The following is a 26,766-nucleotide window of genomic DNA, read 5'->3' as shown; positions in this document are numbered from 1 at the left end:
TGAATAAAAGGTTCAAATAAACACGAAGATTTCACGGTTAAAAATTATCTTCAATGAACCATTAAAATGACGCAATCTTGAACCGGAAATGGAATGTAGAAACAAATTTACATACAGACGAAATGTAAAACGGTCGAGTTAAAACAGGACTGAGCTACGCTCAGTCAATAATGGAAAAAAAAGAGAGATGTCGACTGTCACCGAGCTACGACCAAACTACACGGACTATCAAAGGGGTGATGCAATTTGCAGTAGCTGGGGACATTTTGCGAGCGCGGTTTCGTACTAATACTGGTTCATGGCCTATCTCCCTTGCTTCTATCATCTATGGCGACAGCTGAGCAGTCTTAGAAATAGCTAAGTGTTTATTTTATACTGATATGCCAGAAGGTTCCGGAAAAAGGAAATGACGGAGAGGAACCATTGAAAGGAGTAAAGTATATAAAATGTAAATGAGAGATGACGTAATAATTGTAGCGTTTTATTATGCTCTCCTTGAGACGGTCCGCTCCGGGAGAGATACGCTAACGCGTTAATGAGGGTTCATAATTGTAGTGGACGAAGTCAAAATAAATTCTAGAATGACACCTCAACGAGCGGGCAAATTCACGTCAACTTAATGCGAAATTTAACGATTTAAACGAAGATTTAAACAAATCGCTGAAAATTGTAATAGTTACCTACCTAATTTAGTCGGCTAATGTGTTCATTATGGAATTTAGCTAACATAAATTAAAAATTACAACATGAAACTGATCGCCAAAAAATCATATCCATTAATGGTAAAGTTGCAAACCTAATTTACATAACTAAGGAAGCCTAAAAATATTGAATTATTCTGGAAATTAAATGTGATATATTAATTTATTGAAGGCCCGTAGGGCTTTTACGGACATAATGTAAGCCTAAATTTTACATAATGCTGAAATATAAAGTTACATATATATATTATTCCAATATATACTTGTTCATGTATGTTTTCGTGGTAGTTCATGTAAAGTTCGGTAATTGTTGTATATTATCTAAATGTATTGAATTGAGATGGGTCTCGGTCAGAACTATACCGTCGAATTCAGTTTTTAAAAGACTAAGGAAGGGTTGAACTTTGAACTATTCATCAAATTTCAATGTTCATTTTCGGGTTCTGTGAAAATCCTATTCAAGTTCTGTTATTATATCATTATAGGATAGTTGCTTGACAGAACTGAAATAATAACAGAACTTGAAATTTTTTTTCACAGAACTTGAAAATTAACTTTGAAATTTGAAGAAAGAAACAACCCGTCCTCTTTTCGAGAGTTTATAATAATTCATTGATGTTTTTGTTTATGTTTCCAATATTTAAGTGCATAAATACTAATAAAATACTTTTCATGTTACTTTGTAGTAAGTAACATTATCGTAAACAAAAGTTAAAATATTTCAATGTGAAAAAACAGCTCTATTTGTAGAAAATTAACTAAATATATCTACGACATCGGAGTATATTATGCTACCCAAATTTTGGATTCGTCTCATAGGAGCTTAGTTCTGCGACGTTGAAGAAAAATTGCTACAATAATATGGTAGGTACTGTATTGTAACTGTCCTGCCAGGAACATAGAACGAAATTAAATACATATAGATGTATTGACAGATTATTTAAGGGTAATAATTGACAGGGTACTTAAAATTTTTCAGTGATCTAGTTAATCTTCGTTTGAATCATATATTGCATAGAACTTTCGTGTGCATTTTCCCACTATTGTGGAGATGGAGGGCCGTTAAATAGGGTGTGCATTGGATTGATTGATCGATTGGATTGAATCATCGGTACAATATTGTATTTGTATGCCTTTCTCGAAAGAATTGAGCTTATAAACGAACAAAACTCGTTATTAATATTCATATTGCGTATGTACAGGGGCAAACAAATAATTTGTCTTAATATTGTAAAGCAATACCTTGCAAATAGCATATTACAAAAAAAATGCATCAATTAACACCATCTATGAACAGTATGAACACGTCGAATATACCGAATCGTAATCCTGAAGAGTCCTTATAAGAGGTACTGATTAAATATTTCTTTCAGAATTATTGACGCAATGCTTAGAGCATAGAATGAAGAATTCGCAGAGTTACCTGTATAAATATTTAGTACGTTTCTTTCTGATTTTCAAGGACCATAAGTTTTTGGTTGCTATTTTACAAAAAAAAATGTTTTTTAATTGCACATCATGTTTAAAAAAAATTTAAGGTGTTTGTAAAATTACCTGACCAAAACTTTATGAACTAGAAAGAATCTAAAATTTGAATAAAAAGTAAAGATTCTGTTGATCATTCAATCGATATTTTAAATTCAAAAAAATTTTACGTTATAATTTTCTTGTACATGACCTACCTGATAAAATGAAATTAAGAATAAGTGTAATCGTATTGGGAAAGTTATAGCTAAAAAAATATTATTTTGACAATATTGTCGTCCCCGACTTGAACCTTTATTATGCCGAATCCTTATATGACAAAGAGATGATGCGAGTCAAGGTAGGTCAGCGATAGATGGCACCAGGGTTGACTGCAAATAATGTTGTGACAAAACGTTTATAGTACACACAAACTTACTGAACAACTTTTTGATATATTAGATTTTGGTAGATGTGCCTAAAAATTCGCGTTACGCGTTATTTATGATAATTATGATCAATAAATTACAGAATAGAACTGTTTAGAGGTCTCACTTACTTAGAAGATTTATGTATCCAGAGGTTTAAACATCAAACACCGGAGCGCGTAAAATGATTTATTTATTAAATTAGGAACTTGATGCTTTTTTTCGCATATTTGCGGCGCATTCCAAAGTCGTAGATACTGTCAGTATTGCCCTGGTGAAATACCACCAGTCAAATCGAAATCTCGTTTGAAATTATATTAGTCGTGTTTGGTGACCAGATCTGAATAACCGGGTACTTTCCAACATTCCTAAATGCCCAACATTTGTACACAGTTGACACTTGTCACATGAGAACGGGTCGCTTCTACGATTCGTTCTTAAGTTCAACAGCTCGGCTGTGGAACGAACTGCCGGCCTCTGTGTTTCCTCCCTCCTACAACATGGGACTCTTCAAGACCCATGTTCACTCCTTCCTCTCCACAAAAAGACCCTCCACACAGCATCCCCAAAGATGACATAGGCCCTGAGGGAAATTATTTTCGTCAGGGCCTCCTGTGTGGAGTAAATATAAAAAAAAAAAAAAAAAAATTCCTCTTCCCCACCTCCTTCCTCTTCGCATAAGTTCACACTCCCTTCAATCTCGCAACGTACCCAAATAATTGGGGATGCCATAGTCCCATTGGCGGGCAGATGGGTCGACTAGAAATAACCTTAACGCGAGATCTACATACGTTCTTTCATCATTATAATTTATCTTCACTAGTAACTCTGTGAACAGTAAACATCGCGTCCAAAAATTTCAATTTCAAATTTCAATTTCAATTTAATAAATCAAAACCAAAATTTCGTCTGAAATCATAAAATACTTAAATACCTGTCTACTTAATTATTAACCATAAAATATTTTACGTAACATATTTTCATATTTCAAATGAGAAATTATACAATTTCACCATCTCAATGACAGGGATTTCCAATAAGAGGTGTTATTTTGATATTCAATCGTAAAAGATCAATGGTTTCGTTGCTTGTGTGGCACGTAGCGCCGTCTTGTTGAAAGTAACGTTGTCCAGATCAATACCATCCAATTACGGCCATAAAAAATCATTAATCATCTCTCGATAGCGCAATCCATTCACCGTAACTGTTGCTCCAGCCTCATTTTCGAAAAAGTAAGGTCCAATGACTCCGCCGGACCAAAAACCGCACCAAACAGTCACGCGTTGAGGATAGAAAGGCATTTCAACAATAACTCTTGGGTTTTCCGAGCCCCAGATGCGACAATTTTGCTTGTTGACGAAGCCACCGAGGAGGAAATGGGCCTCATCACTCAAGATGATTTTTCGATGGAATTCCGGATCATTTTCACGCATTTCAAGGATGCGTTGTTGAAGCGTGTATCGTTCCATTTTTATTAATGGCATAGTTTCTACTTGTCAAATGTCAAAAAATGACAGCTTCAAAAGTAACATCTACCGAAATAGCCGGCTATTCAAAATAACACCTCTTATTGGAAAACCCTATATTTCAAATGAGAAATTATACAATTTCACCATCTCAATGACAATTGTTTTAAAACATCCTTCAGACCGGTAGATACATAATATTGATTTGGCAGATCGCAGTAGGAATCATGTTCATGCGAACTCTGGTGGGATAAGAAAGTAGTATTCAACACGGCAACCAACTTGCACCAAAAACAGAACGTAACAAACAAATTTACAGCCAGATGGAATGCCAAATGGTCGAATTGAAACTACAAATGTATTTTTAAATTATTGAAACATGTTTTAATTATTGAAGTACGCACTTACCAATGAATACTTTTGACTTGTCCAACGAAAAGCAACGGAAGTAGAACAGATATTATCGTCCTTACAGACGCCATTTTACAAGAAATGTTAGAACTGCTTTTCTTGATATATAATTATTGTTAAACCGAATGAAATTTCAAACATAACACATTATTAATAATGTCCATAAAACGCAAAGATAATTCGCAAGAAAAATTCTAATAAATTCATTAGAATTCCTGAAATGACAACTCACTAAATAACAGATGACATAATTATATATTATGTGATAACACGACATTACAACACAGTTAAGATAGGTGGAGTTCAGTTAAAAGACGATTTTACCAATTCAAATTGAGCGAATGTTTACGAAGAATTGGTGAAAATTATTTCATGAAGATGATCTAATAATGGGCACAGTATACGATTAAATACTTTCTGTAATACCTGGGCTAATTTATTTTCGTTTAATCTTACATTGGTGTAATATCCTTTAATTATTTTTTAACATCATTAATACTATTATTTTATTTATTATTAGGTAGGTACATCTATATAAGTAGGGTTTACACTTATTTATTCACTGTGCCTGTCTCACTAGAGATATTCTGTATCGAAACAGGCTGTTTACATCTACATTTTTCGTTAAGCTTAATTTAATATTGCCTTAATTCGTTTGGTAACAAAAATGGGATTTTTAATTTAGATTTGAGTGAGTTGATTCATTATTGCCCGATATGTTGATGATCCAATTTTTATTCAAGAATTTAAATTTGTTTAGGTTGTCCTGTGTTCTCAGGCAGGTTATTGTATATTTTAATCGCCAATGTATTTAAATTTGTTTAGGTTGTCTCCTGGGTTGTCAGGTAGGTTATTGTATATTTTAGTGGCAATGTATTTAAATTTATTTAGGTTGTCTCCTGTGTGTTCGGGTAGGTTGTTGTATATTTTAGTGCCAATGTATTTAAATTTGTTTAGGTTGTCTCCTGGGTTGTCAGGTAGGTTATTGTATATTTTAGTGGCAATGTATTTAACTTTGTTTAGCTTGTCCTGTGTTGTCAGGTAGGTTATTGTATATTTTAGGGGCAACGTATTTAAAATTTCTTTGTCCAAATGTTGTATTTGTTTTAGGAATTTGTAAGAGATCGTTGGTTTTAAGCCACGAATTTTTGGTTGTTTGGTGTATTTTCGTAAAATTAACATTTTTTTAAGAGATGAGTAAAAATTTTTTTTTGTGTAAATTTTTCTAAGATCCAGTACTTGAAATTAGTTGAATATATCTACAGTGCTTGTTATTCTTATCAATTGGGATGCCGGATTAATAGTCAAATGACTGTAATTAACACAATGCATTATCTAGAATAAGTAAAGATGATTAAAAAGAGACATTGGACAATCGTTCATACTCTTTTCTCTCGTCTCATTCAGCGACAGCCCACCCAAAAACTTAAAAATACGGAATTTTGACAGTTCAAATCTGAGTATAAATGTTATACGGGTAACTCGGAAGTATTGGAAATCCAAAAATAAGAGTTACAGCGTAATCAATAAATATTTTTAATAGCCCCGTGCTCTACATTTTTTTATTTACATGTATCACAGCACGTTCCATTTTTGATCTACATTAACGCTAGTTAAAGTATGTAGGGTAGTACATTGGTCATGTTAAATTTTTGATCTACATGTATTTCTGGTTAAAGTGTGTAGGTTAAGTGCATAGATCATGTTACATTCTAAATTAAAATGTTAGGTTTTTTTAATCAACATTCGCCACTGAAGAATATAAGTTATAAATCATTATTAATTATATAATATAGACTCATTAAGCAATAATTTATGGTGATTATGTATTTATGTAATGAACTTTGGTCCAAGAACTTTACCACAAAATCTGTGAAAATAATCTAACCACAATCAATCTGACCAATCCTTGATTCAATTTAAAAAGCAGTCGTTTTAATTGTTAGTTAAACCACAAATTTATTCACAGAATTTAACGTAGGCAATTACATCATTTTAAGATTAATTATTATTAGGGTTTTAAAAAATGCGGTTAAAGCTGGTTAAGGTAATGATTTACTATTTAGAAATAATCTCAATAAGATAAATAGCGTTCAAAATTTAAAAAAAAATTGTCAGACTGAGGATTGAAACTTTTTACAGAGGAAATGAAGTCGACAAATCTAATAACAGAGCCAAATCTCGATTGGATACAATCGACATTTATTGCGTATATGTAATGTCATTGGTTTTCAGGGAAATGCGTATATGTCTGCATATGTGTGCGTGATTGCCACCAAGTTGATAGAATGCATTGTCATCGACAACGAGTATATCTGCAGAGTTTCAGCTCTATCGGATGTCGGGAAGTCGGTCAATTTCCACTTCCAAGATTTGCATTTCTTCATGAAAACAAAGGTTAAATTTAAATATATAATTTAATTAATGTTAGAAAACATTATTAAAATTACTGGAAAATAATAACAAACAATGCATTACTTTTATTAATTTTGAGATATTCGATCCAATTCTGTTCTACCAACAGTCAAATGTCACATTAATACTGCTTAAACAGTTGTATGAATATTCAAGAACTAGCTGCGAACTAAACGTAAAATTATCCGTATAAATTTTGAACTAAATTGTTATTTAAATGTATCATTTTACATTTTCGTTAATTTTATTATTTTTTATCATAATAATTTAGTTGAAACGAGGTATTTTTTTGTTAATGGTACGTTTTAAGATTATCTTAATAGTAAATATTTACCCTCGTTTACACTACGTATTTAAATTAATAATTATTAAATTATGAAAATAATTTTATTTTATTATTATTTTAATTACACGCGTTATGAATTTATTTAATTTAATATCACTTAAGTAAATCACGACGAGTTATTTTAAGAGTAATATTTAATGTCTTCCTCAGACGTACGAAAACTCTATACTGAATGTAGTTATCTCGATAGTATTATGTTTTGCTGAGAAAACACTGAGAAGGTCAAACAGGATAACGAAATTTATACGAATAATAAATAATGCATAGCAGATATTTTATTTATTTATTTAGAAGTTCATAACATCGCAAGAGACGTATCTAATACCAAAAATAACGCGATATTTTAGTAATGTTTACAGTAAATATATCAATAATAATATCAGTCCCCATTCAGATCCCTGTGGAACTCCTAATTTCATTCAGAGTTTAAAATTATTTTTTTTGTCATCTACTGGATGCCGTCTGTTATTTAAATATTATATAAAATCATAGATAATAGAATATATGGCATGAATGCATGACGACTGTCGCTGAGCTACGACCAAATTGCACGAACTATGAAATCGACGAAGCCAACAAGTCATGGGCTTGGTGTGCAGGTAGGAAGAAATACGTTAGTTCATGGCCCATCTTCCTTGTATCTATTATCTATGTTTGAAACCTTTTATTTATGAATTCCCCTTAATCCACTATTATTAAAATGTTCCATATTAAATTCCCACCTCATCAATTTGTTTGCTCTTTTTAAATGACTTGGGTATCTCATGATACCATGAATTGGTATGGTCCCTTTTAATGATGAATCGATTGTCAAGGCCATATTTTGCCATCATTAGGAACCTTGAAAATTCGCCTTTCTTACCTATTGAAGGTAATCGATTAGAAGGGAGGGGTAAATAGTGGGGAGAGGAATGTGATGGAAAGGAATAGACTTTCACACTAGGGCGATATTAACAATATCAATCACTTTGGAAGTGACGAAAATACACTACAGATATTTTTTTAAATAATTAACCCCACGAGACAAGACAAATAAAAATCGCTACTAAACAATGGAAGGTCGTGCAATAACCAGTGAACTCACCCTAATCCAGCGAATTGCCTATGAAATATTTGGACGGTGAGCAATATTGCACATAATTAGTTGTTTAGGAAATTATGTTACATATTTATATTGGTAAACCATAGACAGAGTATTAATTAATTTTGTTCAAAATTCTACTTCAATACAGGTTCGCCTAGTGAGGCAGGTTATGTCCAACTTAAATAAACCTACCTACGATTTTTCTGTTGTTATTGCTGTGCTATTATTTTTTCAATGTTATAATATAATATCTAATGTTACTTCTGCTATTTGTTAATATTATTTGTCTATACAGGGTGTATCGGCACTAACCCGACAAACTTTAACCAGCTATTCCTTAGCACATTTGGAGTAAAAAATGTTATGTACACTTTGCTGTCCGGTAACATTTTTTTTCTTTTAAAAACAAAAAATAAATAAAATTTCCACACTCCGCTACTGCCCACAGTATAGGGGTAAAATAATTGGCAACGCCGCGCTACTGTCATCTCTTTCACACATATTCTGTCTCAAGTCCCGTGTGGTTCCCGCCACCCCGTCTCGTATCAGTGGTCAGTGCTGTTTTGGGAGTTCGCATGTCATCAAGTTTCTAGTTTCGTTTTTGTTTTGTTATCTAAGTTTTTACTGTTGAAATATGCCCCTCAATTATCCACCTGCCGAGCAAGCAGATATTGTTTTTGTTTATGGATTTTGCAATGGAAATTCACGAGCAGCCGTAAGGGAGTATCGCATGAGGTTTCCTGGAAGACGCGTCCCACACCATGCTACCTTTGTCCAGGTTTGTACCCTATCAATTGTTTATTGAAACTATTTACATTCATTGATAATGCCAAAAAGCGCTTTTGAAATTTAAACTGGGAACATTAAAAACATAACAAGGGGCCACCAACTTTAAAAATGTAAATTGTACTTTAGGTGATTTGTGTTCAGTGGTCACTAAACGGCGTTTTAAAAAGTTAATTAATTTTAATCTCTAATAAATGCATCATTCACTGCAATTGAATTCACTCCCTTTCTCACCATGGGATTATTTAAATTACTTGAATTCAATTTCACCCCTGTGAATCCAAGATATCAACCGTACCTAGTTAAGAAAATTATAATTTAAAACACTTTGTTATACATTTTACTATAAAAAAATGAAATAAATGAAGAGAAAACGTAAGTTTTCTGATATGTGCCTAAAATAAGTGTTCTTTAAAAATAAAATGAGTGAAAAAGCCCGCGATTGTTTATTTGACATTATTACTGAGCTGAATAATAAAAGCAGTTGTTATTTGTTGTTTTGTTTCAGATGTATCAACAATTGCGTGACTGTGGCATCGGACGGATTGAAGGCGCCGGCGGAGGACACAACATCGTTCCTGTGGCAGTTGAGGAGAGAATCCTGAACTTAATTACCGAAGACCCCACGCTGTCCGTGCGTCGGGTCGCTCTGATGATAGGACACAGGGAACACATGGCGGTATGGAGAGTTCTGAAGAAGCACGGGCTCAAACCTTTTCACTATAGGCGCTGCCAAGGCCTCATGGAGAATGACCACTTTTCCAGAGTCGTGTACTGCAGAAGAATGCTGCATAATGTCATAAGAGATGCAGACTTCATGAAAAACATATTGTTTACCGACGAAGCACAGTTCACTAAAACAGGAGTGCTAAATGTGCACAACTTGCACCATTGGGCTGAACAAAACCCCAAGCTTGTTCGGGAGTCGTCGAGCCAGGACAGATTTTCCATCAACATGTGGGCAGGAATCCTGGGAAATCAAATACTCGGTCCAATCGAGTTGCCTCCCAGACTAAATGGACCGATGTATTTGGAGTTCTTACAAGTGCAACTGGGCGAGATTCTGGAAGATGTGAACCTCGAATTACTACGGAGAATGTGGTTCCAGCACGATGGAGCCCCACCACACTATTCGATTGCCGTGCGGAACTACTTGGATGTCGAGTTTCCTGGTCGTTGGATAGGCCGTGGAAGTCCGGCCATTGCTTGGCCACCAAGATCACCCGACCTGACCCCCCTGGATTACTACCTGTGGGGGGCTCTCAAGGAAAAAGTGTATGCTAAGCCAATAGCCTCAAGAGAGCAACTGCTCGAACGAGTGATGGAAGCCGCTGCAGAAATTAAAGCAAATCCTGCAAACTTAAATAATCAAAATATAACAAGACTACACGCTTGCATCGAAAATAATGGTAGTCACTTCGAACAAATGCTCCAATAAAAAAATTAACATAAACTACATGTCCGCATTTTCATTTATTATTTATTGGTAAAATTCTCACAATGTCATTCATTTACACATCAATATTACCTACATATCAATATTTAATAAAATCTGTAGAAGAGTATGCCCGTCGGCATTCAACAAGTTTTTCGACAAGTGTGTCGAAAAGCGTCTTCTCTCTTTCCTACACACTAAATATTAATGGTTAAAAATGAGACGACTGATGCTTGTAAGCGCGCCAATACGTAAAAACAACGAAACTCGAATAAGAATTGCCAGGTGGGTTTTTTAATCGCTTTAATCTGACTTTAAACAATAATTAAACACGTAAAAATTATTTAATATAATATTACAGTACAGTACTTTGAACCTTCGCAATAAATTTATTTGATTTTAAGTTTAGTTTGTAGAACTCCATTTCAATTTAGAGATTTTTTTTATTTTAACAGTCTTATTAAAAAATTTATAAAAACAGTGTGTTTATAAACAAGTTCTGCTAGTTGTAATTATTATTACGCGTGACAGCTGTTTCACCTTCTGACGGCATTATCAAACTTTGGTAAAGCCACTTACAGACGACGTAAGTGATAACTTTCTTTTTTTATTATTCTGGCTTTATTGATTTCCGAGTAAATTGTCGTAAATTATTATTTGCTAATCCCAATATTATTTGCTAATGCTAATAATTAAGTGAAATTTTAAACAATGCAATAATAGGATTATTGCATTGTTAATTTCACTTAATGTCGTTGGTATTTCCAACTGATGACTCAGGGGTTTATTTCCCTGAATAATTAAGTATTTTGGGGTCTAATTATTATTCATTTCATTACATCCGATAATTTAAACAATTTTTATGTTGAATTGGGGTAAGTTTTATGGCTAAGGGAAGGAGTGGAAGGTGAGGAAGTACCTGGATATTCAGATCTGGTCACCAAATACGGCTAGTCATTTCAAGCAACGTTTAAATTCTAAACCTGGATATTCAGATCTGGTCACCAAATACGGCTAGTCATTTCAAGCAACGTTTAAATTCTGAACCTGGATATTCAGATCTGGTCACCAAATACGGCTAGTCATTTCAAGTAACGTTTAAATTCTAAACCTGGATATTCAGATCTGGTCACCAAATACGGCTAGTCATTTCAAGCAACGTTTAAATTCTGAACCTGGATATTCAGATCTGGTCACCAAATACGGCTAGTCATTTCAAGCAACGTTTAAATTCTAAACCTGGATATTCAGATCTGGTCACCAAATACGGCTAGTCATTTCAAGCAACGTTTAAATTCTGAACCTGGATATTCAGATCTGGTCACCAAATACGGCTAGTCATTTCAAGCAACGTTTAAATTCTAAACCTGGATATTCAGATCTGGTCACCAAATACGGCTAGTCATTTCAAGCAACGTTTAAATTCTGAACCTGGATATTCAGATCTGGTCACCAAATACGGCTAGTCATTTCAAGCAACGTTTAAATTCTGAATTAATTAATCAATTACGAAAAAGCGTGGGGTTAAGAATATTTTTTTTAAATTATAGTTGTAATTTATTGTCGATTTTTAAAAAAAATTGCGATATTTTAAATAAAATTTAATAATTATTGTTTAAATAAATTAGCAATCTGGCAGCATTCATTTGCAGGTGGTCAATCCAATGCAGTCATGACGTTTGTGTGAGTGCTTTCCTTTGTCTCAGTGTGTTGCGCAGCAGTTTTATATGAACCGTTTTTTGATTCATCGGGATTGTTTTTAAAACTATACATTCTTTGTACCTTCAAATTAGTGGAAATAAACTTAAGTGTGTCAAGCTGCTCGTTATATTCCGGTAATTCTGGAAGGCTTTTAACATAAGCAATAATATTCATAAATCACATTCCGCGAAGTTGTAAATAACTAAATTTATTAAAAAATATACGTTGTAGGATAGCCTAGCAAGTAACATTTTGACAGAGCACTTACGGTGATTTAAAAAACAACGGCGCTGTTCAAATAATCCAATTATTATTATTGATAAGTACCTAAGTGAGGAAAATTGTTTTTAAAAGTGCTCAGAATTATTGGACTTCGATTATAAATTCAGGAAATCTACTAATTAGTTTCTTAGTTTCAAAATTAGACTATTTAATACGTGAAACGCGTAAGAGGTGAAACCAAAGCATTCCAGAGGTGAAACAATTTAGATACAAAAATAAAACTGATGTGTACAATACAAGAAGACAATCAGTGATTCGCATACGAAAAATGTGAATAATCATTATTGTTAAATAAAATATTTCTTTTCTGGTACTGGATTATGTAATACGGGCTTCGTTCGCAGCAACACGCGAGAGTTGCGATGTTGCTTTCAAATTTTGACAAAGGATAAAACAGTGGTGACATGTGGTGAAAATATGTTTAATTAATTTTTTATTAAAAAAAAACGTTACCGGACAGCAAAGTGCACATAACATTTTTTACTCCAAATGTGCTAAGGAATAGCTGGTTAAAGTTTGTCGGGTTAGTGCCGATACACCCTGTATGTTTATAATCCTGTTATATTTTTTATAATCACTCTCAATATATCTTTGTGCCCGTCCAGACTTCAAAAATACTAGACAGAGTTTTCAAAGTTTGTTCTTATTAGTCCCAGGAGTTTTTTTTTGTTATTTGTTTTTGGTGTGTTATGCCGTGTTGCGCTAAATCCTTCCATAGCCAACGTTCCGGACAACGTTACAGTGTCCATCATCAGGGCAGATGTGTGCGCAACACGGCATAACACCCCAAAAACAAATAACAAAAATACTTTTGGCCGTGAAAATCGTAAATCATAAGTGCCGGGAGCGTTTAAAGAATTGTAAAAGAAGTCGGTGGCGCCCGACAAAGACTTTACTCTTATTTCTGAGCTCGAATGAGGTATGGAATCGAATTATAGTTGATTTGATGTAGTTTTTAATAGTAAACATGTGGATTTCATTATATTACATGGAGTGAAACGGAGAAAAGAAAATTAATCAAATTTGTGGTAAAATGACTAAAATGAATGTACGTGATGAACGAAGAGGTGTGAGTACAATGGTTGAAGAAGGCGAGGACGCTCTAGGAAGACATGGCACGATCAAGTGATACAAATACTTATCATAAAACAATATAAATAAATACAAACTAGACTGTTGTGAACTCCTGCAATTCATAGATTTCAGAGTACCTACTCGAGCAAATAGGCAAAATATACTATTCTGCAACAATAACTTTAGTACCAACTATCACATACATGCACCTATTTCTCGCTTTCACACACTTGGAAACAAATTCACCTCAAATATCGACATATTTAATATAAGTTTGCCTGTGTTCAAGAGATACCTGAATGAAATTTTTATGTAGCATATTTAAAGAGTGATTGCGTATATTTGTTGTTTTCTTGTAGATATACATTTTTTTATTATTTTAATACAGATCATATGGGTTACATTAATACATACATATTTTGCGAAAAATAATATTTAAGTTCATAATTGGTCATGTATACCTTATCAGAAAAGAGGAGCTCTTGTGCCTGATAAGGGAGCCACGATTCTTACTTAGATTCTGTGTTATAATATAATATATATATGTATATTTTTTTACTATATATTTTTACTAATAATTTTTTTACTATAATAATTTTTTTACTATAAATATATATTTTTTTGGAAAAAAAGTTTGTTTTTTTCTTTTTCTTGTTGGTTCGTAATACAGCGCAATTCAGAAGGGAGATTATCGTAGTTTTTTATGGCTTGGTAAATATAATGGTTTTGCATTTGAGTTGTTTTAAAGATTGGCGTAATAAATTGATTTATATTTATTATATGTAGAATTTGTTATTTTTGTGTTGATGTTTTAAAAACAAAAACCTTCTGTTGTCAAGGTATTATGCATTAAATTATGTATAGTGTAAAAGCCCATCAGGGCGTTTAAATTAATAAATAAATAAAATAAAATAGTATTTCTACTTTTAAAATGCACCCAGTTGACAGGTACACCAGAATTCAAAACCTCAAAACTTATAAATTGTAACCACTCAACCATGAAAGCCGTCATCCATAATTGTCTTTCATAAAAAAAATTATTTGATTCCATTATGACTTTTTAATTGATTCAGGTCAAACAACAATTTATGATTAATTATGTGATACGATTATATTCGTAATTTCTACTTTATCAACAGTATCAGAGTTGACACGATACCAGCACTGCGGACCATAGACAGCTCCGTACTGAATACTAAATAATAAAGCAGAGAGTTCTGCTCTATCAGTGCGCGAAGGTGTGCGGCCCCTTCCTTACCCCTCCCCCTCCCCACACCCCGAGGAGAGACCACCTTGGCTGGCAGAAACAGAAATACGCCATGATGTCATCGACGGCCGGCGCGTATATATAGCCATAAACACACTGCACAGCACACACGCGCACAGGGCTGAACACAGGACATTTTGCCCACATTCTTACATTTTTTAATGATAAACTAATAATTTGTTATCCTTTATGCTATGCATTAAAAAACCTTCTCTTATAAACATTAGTTAATCATTAAAAATAATAATATTTGACAAGTCAAAATATTTCACCAAAATATGTAGATATAGACTAATTAATGATAAGGAGTAATTGTTGATTGAAATACTAGTACATATAGAAAGAAACCATTCATGTGTTCTGAATGCAATTACTAACGTTATCCAAATTGACCCTGGTAATAAATTACATCTTTGCGATTCTTTCAAGGATAAAGAAACCATCCTGTCACTTCGAATGCAATCAACAATTGTCTCAAAATTTGTTTTGACAGCATCGCTATTCCATTGTAAGAATATTATGTACTAAATACACAATTTGGCTGTCCTGAAACGGGAACCCTTCCCAGTTGGACAGACAAAGGTTAATTTTGTTTTGTATTGTTTGTAATTTATATATATATATATAAAATAAATAAAAAATATTGACTTATTTGGCGGGTTGGGAATAAGCCGACGAAGCTCAGTGGTCCATAGCACCGGACCGGACATCATAAGGTGCGGGTTCAATTCCCGTCGGCGGCATTTATTTTTACTCAGGAGATATTTTCAATTTGTATGGATATTTCAAGCGACTAATTATTGCTTATAATAATTTGTTATACTTACAACAGTTAATTATGTCGTTCAAAAACGGATAAATTATCAAACATACCTACTTATTTAGTTAGTCTGTAGTGTGCGTGAAATTTGATTCAATTTGTAACTGTTTGTGTGAAGAATTCAGATAAGCGATAAAGTACGTAGGTACTTACCTACTTAATATTGATAAATATACAGATAAGCGAGACCAGGTAGATAAGCATATTTTAATGTAAACACAGTATTTCAGTAAATAGAAATGGAAAATAGTGATATTAATAGCTATTTACTATTTAACATATTAATTATGGTTGTCTGTGGTGTGCGTTAGTCCCGCGTGAAATTTGGTTCAATGAACTTAAATTAACATTGAATTTAAGTGTCATTTTCAAAATTGCAACCGATTTTGTGAAGAATTCAGACAAACGATGCAGAACATAACTATAATACTAGTATAGTTCTGTGAACAGTAGAGTTCGGGTAATGTTGATTACTCCGACTTGACAGCTCGCAGCAGTCTGCCATCTTGACAAGATCGACCGGACACGAAATGCACAAAAATTTACAAATGCAAAGTATTCATGTCAAAACAGGGTTTCGCTAAACTCTAATTATTTTAATTTTAGTGTTCAAAATGGGAACTAATGTTTTGAAAATTCAGACAAGCGATAATGTACGTTTCACTACAACGTTTTTTTTCAGATTTTTTTTAAAATTCTATATTTGAAATGTGTATTTCTTAGATTAATCTTTAAAAGTAGTCAGATTTAGTGATTTTTGAAGGGTTTGTGCTGTTTCCATTTTAAATAAAGCGTTTTATTTACTAATTAACTAACTCGATAAGCCAATATAACATCCTGTGATTTTTCACAGGTCTGCGTTAGTACAACAATTAAAAAGTGAAAATACCCTATTCGGGACGCCAAGGTCCAACTGGGACCCGGTAGTTGGGACCCAAGTGGACTATGACCCTTATATACCCTAATTAATTTTAATATACCTTTCAGACGTACACCACACACAGTGATATTTATTCCACACGCTTAATTACAAAATAAATGCAGCATATAATTCTCCAATTAACAATAATGTTCCATAATATTTGTCTAATATAAACATTCTATACCTATACACTACACACGTCAGCCGACAATTAATAAATATACGTACATATATAGGCCATTACAAGGAAAAAATCTACTCCCTGTTGAAATTGTACAACGTTTAATTATTAAAAAAATATTGAAAAACCAAGAGATTATCCAACACACCTAATTTTTGAAGAATTTAAAGTATTAAAATTTGATGATCTTATCAAAAAAAACATAATCACTCAAATAATAAAAGAAAAACAATATCACAGCTTTTTAACTGAAAGTCATACTCGTCAAAAACATATATTTCCAACACAAAAATGTAACACCGCTTTTGCTCAACATCATTACATATATCTAGGGAAAAAATACTTCAACAGCCTACCCGAAAATATCAGAACAATAAAAAACGATAAACACCCACTAAAAACAATTAAAGAGAAGTTCAATGTAAAAATACCAAAATGATGAAACTATCTTTTTAAGTAATTATAAATTATAATATTCATAATTAGAAACAATAAATATTCTTAATTTGATGCTCACCACTCTTCTAGACACAAGCGCCAGCTTCTATAGATGAGGAACATTCAAAAAAATCAAAAGCAGTGAAAATTAATTGTATGAATTGTATCATACCTTGAAATATGTCATATCTGTAATTTGTGTCATCGCTGTAACCGATGTAATGTTTGTTTCTATAATGTAAAATACATTATACAAATATTCTAATGTAAAAATAAAAATACATAAAAAACAAACATGGAAAATAATATATCATTTCCGATTTCTAAAAAGTTACCATTTCAGCCCTGTTATCGGCAGCGGAGCATTTACATTTCCTATAGCCGCCGAGTCACGGAACTGGCGGAACCCCTTGCCCTCGTGGAACAAATAACATACGTGTGGCTTCGATAGCTCCACAGCTCCTGATTGAAGGGATCTCGCTACATTCTACCTAAGAAAGGGTTCTACCAACGTATAATAAAGGAAACACTCTATAAATAGACATAAAATATTTTATACCAGGAGTTTTGTGAACAGTAGACCTTGCGTCAAAAAAGAACTTTTCTAATTTTCACTTATTTAATAAATCAAACCACTTTTTTTTACTGTAATCATATGATTTGTAAGTAGGTACTTAAATACCTACCTACGTAAACGATATTTTTTGTTTAATTAAAAAGAAATTATACAATTTGTCCAAAGAAACATCAACTGTCAATGACAATAATTCTTCTTTTAAAAACTTGCTTAGGGCTACAATATCATTGAAAACATGCAAACAATTAAGTCCAAAAAAACACGACGATTTCAAATTTGAAAAAAAAATCTTCACAGAACTATTAAAATGGCCACCATCTTGAAACGGAACGTACAAACAAATTCACAAACAGACTAAATGCAAAGCGGTCGAGTTAAAACAGGACTTCGCTTGGCTGCTTTAATCAATGAATTGTCTAAAGCATCGAACCGAGGAATGGAACTGGTACATGAAGAATGAAATGACTGAATGCTGTGGATATAAGAGTCGTCGGACACCCGAGGACATGGCACGATCAAGTTAATCAAGTACTTGGGACAAATGTCGAAGAGTCAGAATAACAGAAGACAGAGTTGTCTCTGCCTACCCCCGCGAGAAACGCGTGGCCGTTAGTTAGTCAAATTATCATGACTTGTATAATTGAATATCGCGCGAGAGCTGGACCTATCACGACGCTCGTATTATTATTTTGAAAATAGAACGTCATCGTTCGAAATACAAAACGGAAAGATTTGTTTTGTTTACAGAGGCCGCTACTGGTTGGCTAATGATATTAAAAACGTTTTGTATACAGAAAATTTAACCCGAGAGGTGACAGAGCAATTTCATACGTTTTCAAATTGATGTGGGTGAGATAACAACTCAACCAAAGGAGCATTTTTTATAGTTCATATACAATAATAAATATAAAATTATTTGTAATGCACGACCACAATTAATTTATTTTTGTACAAGAGAAGACACACGATGTGTGGTCCAAAAAAACAATGTATTTTTACGATACTAGATCTATTTTAAACTTTCGACCTAGCTGCACAATCTCTTAGGCAGGCTAGTAGCCAATTTCAATGATATTTTTGTTGTTATTCTGACTGAGGATTGAACCTTCCTCCCCAATGACTGGCTTTTACACTGCTGGAACTTTTAAAACATAAAAAAAGGTTTTTTTTTTGGTTTGTCTGAGGATTTAACTTCCCCCAGGGATCGGAGTAAACCGCGCTAACAACATACATTGACCTCGACAACGATTCTATCTATGTGGGAAAGTGGGTTAATTTCCGCTTCCAAGATTTGCATTCATTATGTACATATTTAAAAATATTAACATTTGATTTCTATGTCATAATTTTGAATTTAAATTTGTCTTTCGTTAATACCCCGTAGTTGGCTAAATTAGGTTAATATTACAATATCCATTACAAGGTATTTAGCGAATTTAAATTAGAACTGACTAGCAACATTTATTTATGTTAGGTTAGGTTGACAGAGTTCAGATTTATTGTAGATAGGAAAAACAAAAACATGTACGTAATTTTTAAAATGCATCATATTAACGGGGTCACGGTGTACCCCGCTCGGTAATTTAAGGTTAGAGGTGTTTGAAAGAGAATATTGTATGAATGATTTCACGGTTATTTTTAATCACAGAGGTCGCACAATAGCTCTAACCTCTATTTACTGCGATATGTTGGGCGAAATCCATTCCAATGGAAATTTTATTAATGAAATATTATTAATTGCCCGCTGATAAAATGACGTAAGTGATATTGATTGATTTTCGCTCTTCTGTTTCTAAGTTTCGCCGCTAGGCCATCTCGGCGACTTTTTTCGGATACACGAGATCTTCGATCCCACATCGTTTAATTCTTGCATTTTTAAGGCATCCGTGTTAGAGGGGTAAGGCTTTCGACTAGCAATCCGCAAGTCGCTGGTTCAAATCCCGGCGTGAGCAAGTTAATTTTATTTGACCAATTTGTGTTATTTCACGATTCTTTATAATATATAGTATTTGTACTTGTGAAACGTTTCAGAGTGGAAGATCCTCTCAGTATCGCTCTGGTGTAAGATCACCATTCAGAATTGAAACGTTACTTGAAATGGCTTTGTTCATGTTTGGTGACTCGATCAGAATGAGACTATGAAATCCTCAATTGGGGTATGTTGTGAGGGTGAAGGAAGTGAGGTGGGAAAGGAGATGGGGAAGAGGAAGGTGGGGATGTACCTGGCTATTCAGATCTCGTCACCAAACACGGCCACAGACATTTCTAGCAACGTTTTAATTCTGAATGGTGGTCTTACACCAAGGCTAAAACTAAGAGTATGTAATGAGTACGTTGCGTTATAACAAAAATTAATCAAATAAAATTTACTTGCGCACGCCGGGATTGAACCCGCGACCTCCAGCTTACTAGTCGGGAACATTGCGCCACGACCACGGAGGCCGTCACCCTGGGGCTAAGGTGCCTCAAAAATCATGAAAATCGACTTTTAAATGACATTTATATTTTATAATACAAAACAACAACAAAAACTGAAAAAATAGTTCACATCCCTCATAAATATACAGGGTTTTCCAATAAGAGGTGTTATTTTGAATAGACCGCTATTTCGGTAGATGTTACTTTTGAAGCTGTCGTTTTTTGACATTTGACAAGTAGAAACTACGCCATTAATAAAAATGGAACGATACACGCTTTAACAAGGCATTTAAATTATTAAAATTCACTTGAGTAAATCAAATGCTAATCATCTTGAGTGATGAGGCCCATTTCCACCTCGGTGGCTTCGTCAACAAGAAAAATTGTCGCATCTGGGGCTCGGAAAACCCAAGAGTTATTGTTGAAAAGCCTCTCTATCCTCAACGTGTGACTATTTGGTGCGGTTTATGGTCCGGCGGAGTCATTGGACCTTACTTTTTCGAAAATGAGGCTGGAGCAACAGTTACGGTGAATGGATTGCGCTATCGAGAGATGATTAATGATTTTTCATGGCCGGAATTGGATGGTATTGATCTGGACAACGTTTACTTTCAACAAAACGGCGCTACGTGCCACACAAGCAACGAAACCATTGATCTTTTACGATTGAATATCAAAATAACACATCTTATTGGAAAACCCTGTGCTAGATATACTTGCAATATATTTCGATTTTTTTAATCAGTTGGATGAGTATTTTGGGCTAAATTCCAAAATTACGTTTTGTATGAAAATGCCGCGAAACCGTTCCTCTTCAGAAATAATTTTTTTTAAGCAAATTTTGGTTTTTAGTAAGTTAAATTGTAGTGCAAAACTGGGTAGTAACAGCTAGCGGATTCGTCAAATAATTAAAAACAATAGATAATTCATTACTTAGTTAGTTTAACCAGACAATTGCTTTGTTTTTCGTATGAATCAGTTTCCTGTTGGAAATATTTGAAACATATCTCATTTTCGGTCTGAGGGCTTCGTGGAATAGTGATACAAGCGGCCAAATATAACATGACCAAGGTTCATAATACATTAAACATACATTGTAATATAATTAACGCAGGCCTCTGAAGTCATGGGGTGTTACAATTGTACGATTTGTAAAGCTGAATGTATTTATAAAAATATATTTGACTCAGGATAATTGCATTTCGAAAGAAGAAATTTACCTATCGAATATTAGTGAACTGGAAAAAACCAATGACATTATAAAAATACAAGATACGTAGTATATTCATACTAATCTAAAAAAATGTAGCACCGCTTAAGAGGAAGCTACAAGCCAAAAATATGTATTTTCTTGGTATACCTTATATCGTAGGTAATAGGCATTGAAATCGCTTGACAAACGGTTTGACAAGAGTCTAGAAACGTTCGATTTCGAGGAAAAAAACTGGTTTTTATTTATTTTGTAAATAGCTTTATATGAAAGCAAAAAGTTAATCAAGTGAAACTGTCACAGATAATCTTAGCTATAATACTGTATTTTTTAAAGTTGTTTCCTTTATGCGTTCATACATTTCTATTGAAAAAAAAAAATTTTTGGTAGTTTGCATGTATATGTTTTATTGAATAATTTATTTTTTTATTTGTATTCTCAAGCGAAGCGATAGGAAAACCTTCAATTTATCTAAAGCATATTTTTTAGTATTCATAATTTACACCAATTCGTTGTAAAGATAGTGAATCAAAATAGTGATTTGGCATTAAGCTTCGCCTTAAGAAAACCAAATTTCTACCGATTTTTAACAAGTTTCTCGTCAACTCATAAAGTTTTTAAGTTCCAAAAAAATATATGTTATTTTTGATGATAATATCTATATATTTGTTATGCCGAAACGTTAATTATATGAAATTCCCTTGATAGAAAAAAAATCGCAAAGTAACCTCCGAAAATTATTAAAAACACGTTTTGTTCTGTTACTTAATATGTTACAAGCATGAAAAAAATCACAGTGTATCTTTGAATACAACTAAAGCATTTGAAGAGAGATTTTCCTCTATTTCAAAGGAGTCGTATTTTATTTAATATTTTCACCATTTTCGTTTAATTATTATTGTTTTTAATATTAGCGCGCTCCCTCTAACATTCGTATTTACATATCTCCCTTTCAAACCATCTTTGAACGCTTACTACGGGGCCTTAATCAAAAAGCCATCAAATGTTCAATCCGAAATCACATGATTTTTCATTTCTTCGTACAGCTTCGACTTAATTTTTTAAATTTCAAGTTCTTATTCACGGCCGATATTATTTGTAGTGCATATTGAATTGCGTTTAATAAGGAACTAAAATAAAGCTTGATGATGTTACAATAAATAATTCATGATTGTAAAATAACTAATAATTTGTCCACCCACTGTATATATCTGCTAAAACCGGGTATAGTAGGCAGGCAGGATAGAGAGGCACTACGAATTAACTTAAATATTAACATCCTTGTTAAAGTATTAAAAAAATCTGTAAAATTATGAGGCCCGTGTTTATTGATAAATAATGAACCATTACGTAATCCTTTGATCTATGGCGCGCGCCCTTTTCTTAGAAAACCTTGCGGCTAATGTGTTGTTATTAGCCATAATATTCAGTATCAAGTTCATGATAATGGTGATGGCTTAATACAATCATGCATTATTCATTGTAACATCATCAAGCTTTATTTTAGTTCCTTATTAAACACATTTCTACTACAAATAATATCGGCCGTGACTAAGAACTTGAAATTTTAAATATCAAGACGAAGCAGTACGAAGAAATGCAAAATTACGTGATTTCGGATTGAAGAGAATTTCAGATAGAGGGAGTGCGTTTATATTTAAAATATAATAACTAAGCGAAAATGGTGAAAATATTTAATAAAACACGACTCGTTTGAAATAGAGCAAAAATCTCTCGACAAATGCTTAAGTTGCATTTAAAGATACACTGTGAATTTTTTCATGCCTATAACATATTAAATAACAGAACAAAACGTGTTTTTAATATTTTTTCTATCTATTTTACATAATTAACGTTTCGGCATAACAAATATGTATATTATCTTCAAAAATTACATTTTTTAAAACGTTTTCAAGGGTTAACGAGAAAACATGTTATAAATCGGTAGAAATTGGGGCTTAGGGGGTAATTTAAACCTTATCGCCATATACATAAGGATTGTTAATGTAAGCGGTCGGATTCCAAATGTTAAACGACGTGGTGCATCGCCTTGATTTATTTGGCTTTAAGACAGGACAATTGTAGGGATGCGGGGGTGAACACAATTTTGTTTTGAACCTCCCCTCCCCCCCAAAATATCCGGAACCATCTCTAGAGGTTGTATCTGAGCTGTGAATAGATAACACGGTGGAAGTATGTTGTGTGGCCAATATGTGGTGAATTTTACCTAACTCCGAGTGAACTTGATTCAACATTTTCAAAAATATCTAAGCCTATCTAATATAATAAATATCTTTTTTTTTTTTTTTTTTTTTTTCGTAGGAAGCAATCACTTTGTGGTTAGACATTATATATTAAATCAAATAAAACACTTTGTTTATTAACCACGACTTTATTATTATTACATCTACCGGTTTCGCTACGGTCGAGCTTCATCAGGATGTGAAATATAACTAAATTTATATTTCACATCCTGATGAAGCTCGACCGTAGCGAAACCGGTAGATGTAATAATAATAAAGTCGTGGTTAATAAACAAAGTGTTTTATTTGATTTAATAATAAATATCTTATAGTTATCTAATTAGCGACATCAGTTCTCTAAAAATCTGTACATAACACACTTCTAACACTCGTTTTTGTATAACGATATTCTAATAGTCGAGTTTTGCTCTCGATTTGATGTCGAGAGTGGCCAGCTTTCTGAAAACGGGTCCCGACGCTTTCTTTCGGGACTCTTAATGCTAAAGGTGGAAACACATTATTAAAACCCGACGCGACCCGATGAAACGCGATGCGTGTTGAGTCGAATCAAATGTATTGTTTTCTATAGACCAGAATCACACTATGAACATCCGACGCGACGCCATGCGCGCACACGCCACCCGATCCAGACGTGCCAGGTCGATGTGTTGCCCATGGTGGGGGTAAACACGCCACCCGACGCGGCCTGCGCAGTATGTTTCTAGACAACACACGACGCTACGCGTCAGTCGTTCGAGAACTGTCACAGAGCATATACGGAATTTATGCCAATTTAATATTATTTTTGCATTTATTTAGCGAAATGACCGACGAACAATTAATTGAGTTGGTAAAACGATATCCTGTTCTATATGACATGAGTTTAGCTATATACAGGAATCATACTGTGATAAATAATGCATGGGAAGAAATGTCGTGTCTTTCCTGTGTATGTCACTTTGAATAAATTCGTGTATTTCTTCAAATTGTGTTTTAGTAACCCGAAAATACATATGAAATCTTTCATTATCTTGAAGTAAGTCTGGATACAGAGTATGATATTCACCACACATACTTCTCTTTTGATTTATTTCATGAACCCAGTAACGCCTAGTTATTCTCTTTTTCTTGAGTCGTTTAAGTATCATATATGTACCCATAATTTGCATCAAATCTTCTTCAAAGTCTTCATCTGACTCTTTATTTATTAAATCCATAGTACAAAACCATTCACTTCCACTGCTGTTAGCTAACTGTATTCAGAAATTGCTAGTATGTCGTGGCGTCGCGTGTTGGTAATGTGCACGGTGCATATCGGGTGTCGAGACGTGGCGTCGCGTCGCGTTTTAATAATGTGTTTCCTCCTTTAATCACTTTTGATTGATCTTTATAACATGTCTTTATGTACATTAGGAATACTAAAAAATATGCTTTAGATAAATTGAAGGTTTTCCTATCGTTTCGCTTGAGTAGAATACAAATAAAGTAATAAATTACTCAATAAAAATATAAATTTAAATTACTTTAAAAAAAATAGAAATGTATGAACGCTTAAAGGAAACAACATGTAAAAAATACAGTATTATAGCTAAGATTATCTGTGACAGTTTCACTTGATTAACTTTTTTGCTTTCTTATAAAATTATTTACAAAATAAATAAAAACCAGTTTTGTGCTTGAAATCGAACGTTTCTAGACTCCGTTTGTCAAGCGATTTTAATATTACAACAATATTAAAATCGACTATTACCTACAATATAAGGTATACCAAGAATATACACATTTTTGGCTAGTAGCTTCCTCTTAACCATGAACCATGGTTCGACGACAGTCGGCACGCCATATCTCCCTTTGTTTATATGATCTATGTCGCTAACCAACTCCCCCTGTGAATGCGGCTTCAATCGAGAATACCTACGCCAATTTAAAAGCAGGCAAGCAAGCAGGATTATGCATAAAGTCAAGGCCACGCGGAAGTAATTAATTCCTCGTGCGTTTTATCATTAACAATAACATTATGCATTATTTGTAAAGCCCGCATTGTCTCGCAGAGAGTTGATGCAAGATGTTAGACACATCGACCAAGATATCGGAGAGCAGACTGATCAGTAATCTACATAAATGTATGGTTATACGAAACATACATAGGCTGGTACGGAAAGGCCAATTATTTATACAAGACTTGAAAAATTGTTTCGTTGTTTTTTTGGCTCGGAAACATATTTTTCTTTTCTATAAATTGACATACCGGACCAAGAAATTACGCATTCAAAGTTGATTCTAGCAACTTATGTATTTGTTAGGGGAAAATAATGTTCACAAAATTGTGGAATGGCTGTAAAAGGTTAATCCTTCCTAAGGATTTGTTTGTTTTTGATTTTTATTTTTTCTGGCACATTGGCTAACAACGCATCAAAATTAATACGCATAAGAGCTACATAAAAATAATGATTTTCAGCGCCATTAGAGAAAATGAGATAGCGAACGTAGCATTACATAAGTATAATAAGGACAACCTATTAGCAGTAGGTCGTCTCATACAGTATTCCGTATCATGCCATCTCAGTCACACCCATGATGTAGAATGTAGCATTCGACACAATTTTTAAATACAAAAACACCGCTTGGTCCTATCGTTTATTTCTTTGAATTAATCTTTGTCATTCATGAACAGCGTTTGAATTAAGAATTTACTGGAAATAAGAGTATTTCTTACTTGCCACATTTTGTCTTAATTTTTATCAGACAATAACAAGTCTAGATATATTGCAACGTCATTGGGTACAAAGTATTTATAATTTTATTTCCAAGATGTAGATATATATGCACCACAATAATTTCCATGGGCAAGATTCATATCAATACCTTGTCAAGCAATTAAAACCATACTTAGCACTATATAACAATAGTTGATTTATTAATTACTCACGCAAAACTTAATTATTTTATCTCAATTAAGCACCTTTGACCTTTCACGAAGCAAAGACTTGCACTAAACTTACTGAATAATTAAATAATGGCAAATTGCTAACATTTACCATGTTTGGTAGTGCTGAAGATTTATATTATAACTAGCAGGTAAAAACCTGGTACCGCG

At 33.4% G+C, this 26,766-nt stretch overlaps 1 protein-coding gene across 6 annotated transcripts in view; it reads right to left on the bottom strand.

The window, feature by feature from the left end:
- Nucleotides 1-26,766, bottom strand: part of raw (NDT-like domain-containing protein raw) — a 224,183-nt gene that overhangs the window by 78,916 nt on the left and 118,501 nt on the right. Inside the window, exon 1 of one of the 6 annotated variants that reach the window (XM_089643338.1) lies at nucleotides 6,359-6,870. The exons of 4 other annotated variants lie outside the window; for them this stretch is intronic. Coding sequence is in view for 1 of the 2 variants with exons in the window: in XM_089643336.1 (XP_089499462.1) it covers nucleotides 4,468-4,541 (74 nt within the window). In the remaining variant the exon portion in view is untranslated. Of the gene's footprint in view, nucleotides 1-4,467; nucleotides 4,702-6,358; nucleotides 6,871-26,766 lie in introns of those variants that run through there. One more of the 6 variants, XM_089643336.1, reaches the window with a different exon arrangement.

The sequence above is a fragment of the Hesperophylax consimilis genome, chromosome 19, assembly GCF_061612785.1.
Source record: "Hesperophylax consimilis isolate HC1 chromosome 19, BYU_Hcon_1.0, whole genome shotgun sequence".
Taxonomy (NCBI): domain Eukaryota; kingdom Metazoa; phylum Arthropoda; class Insecta; order Trichoptera; family Limnephilidae; genus Hesperophylax; species Hesperophylax consimilis.
The sequence above is the reverse complement of the archived record's forward strand: the minus strand, read 5'-3'. Positions and strand labels throughout refer to the sequence as shown.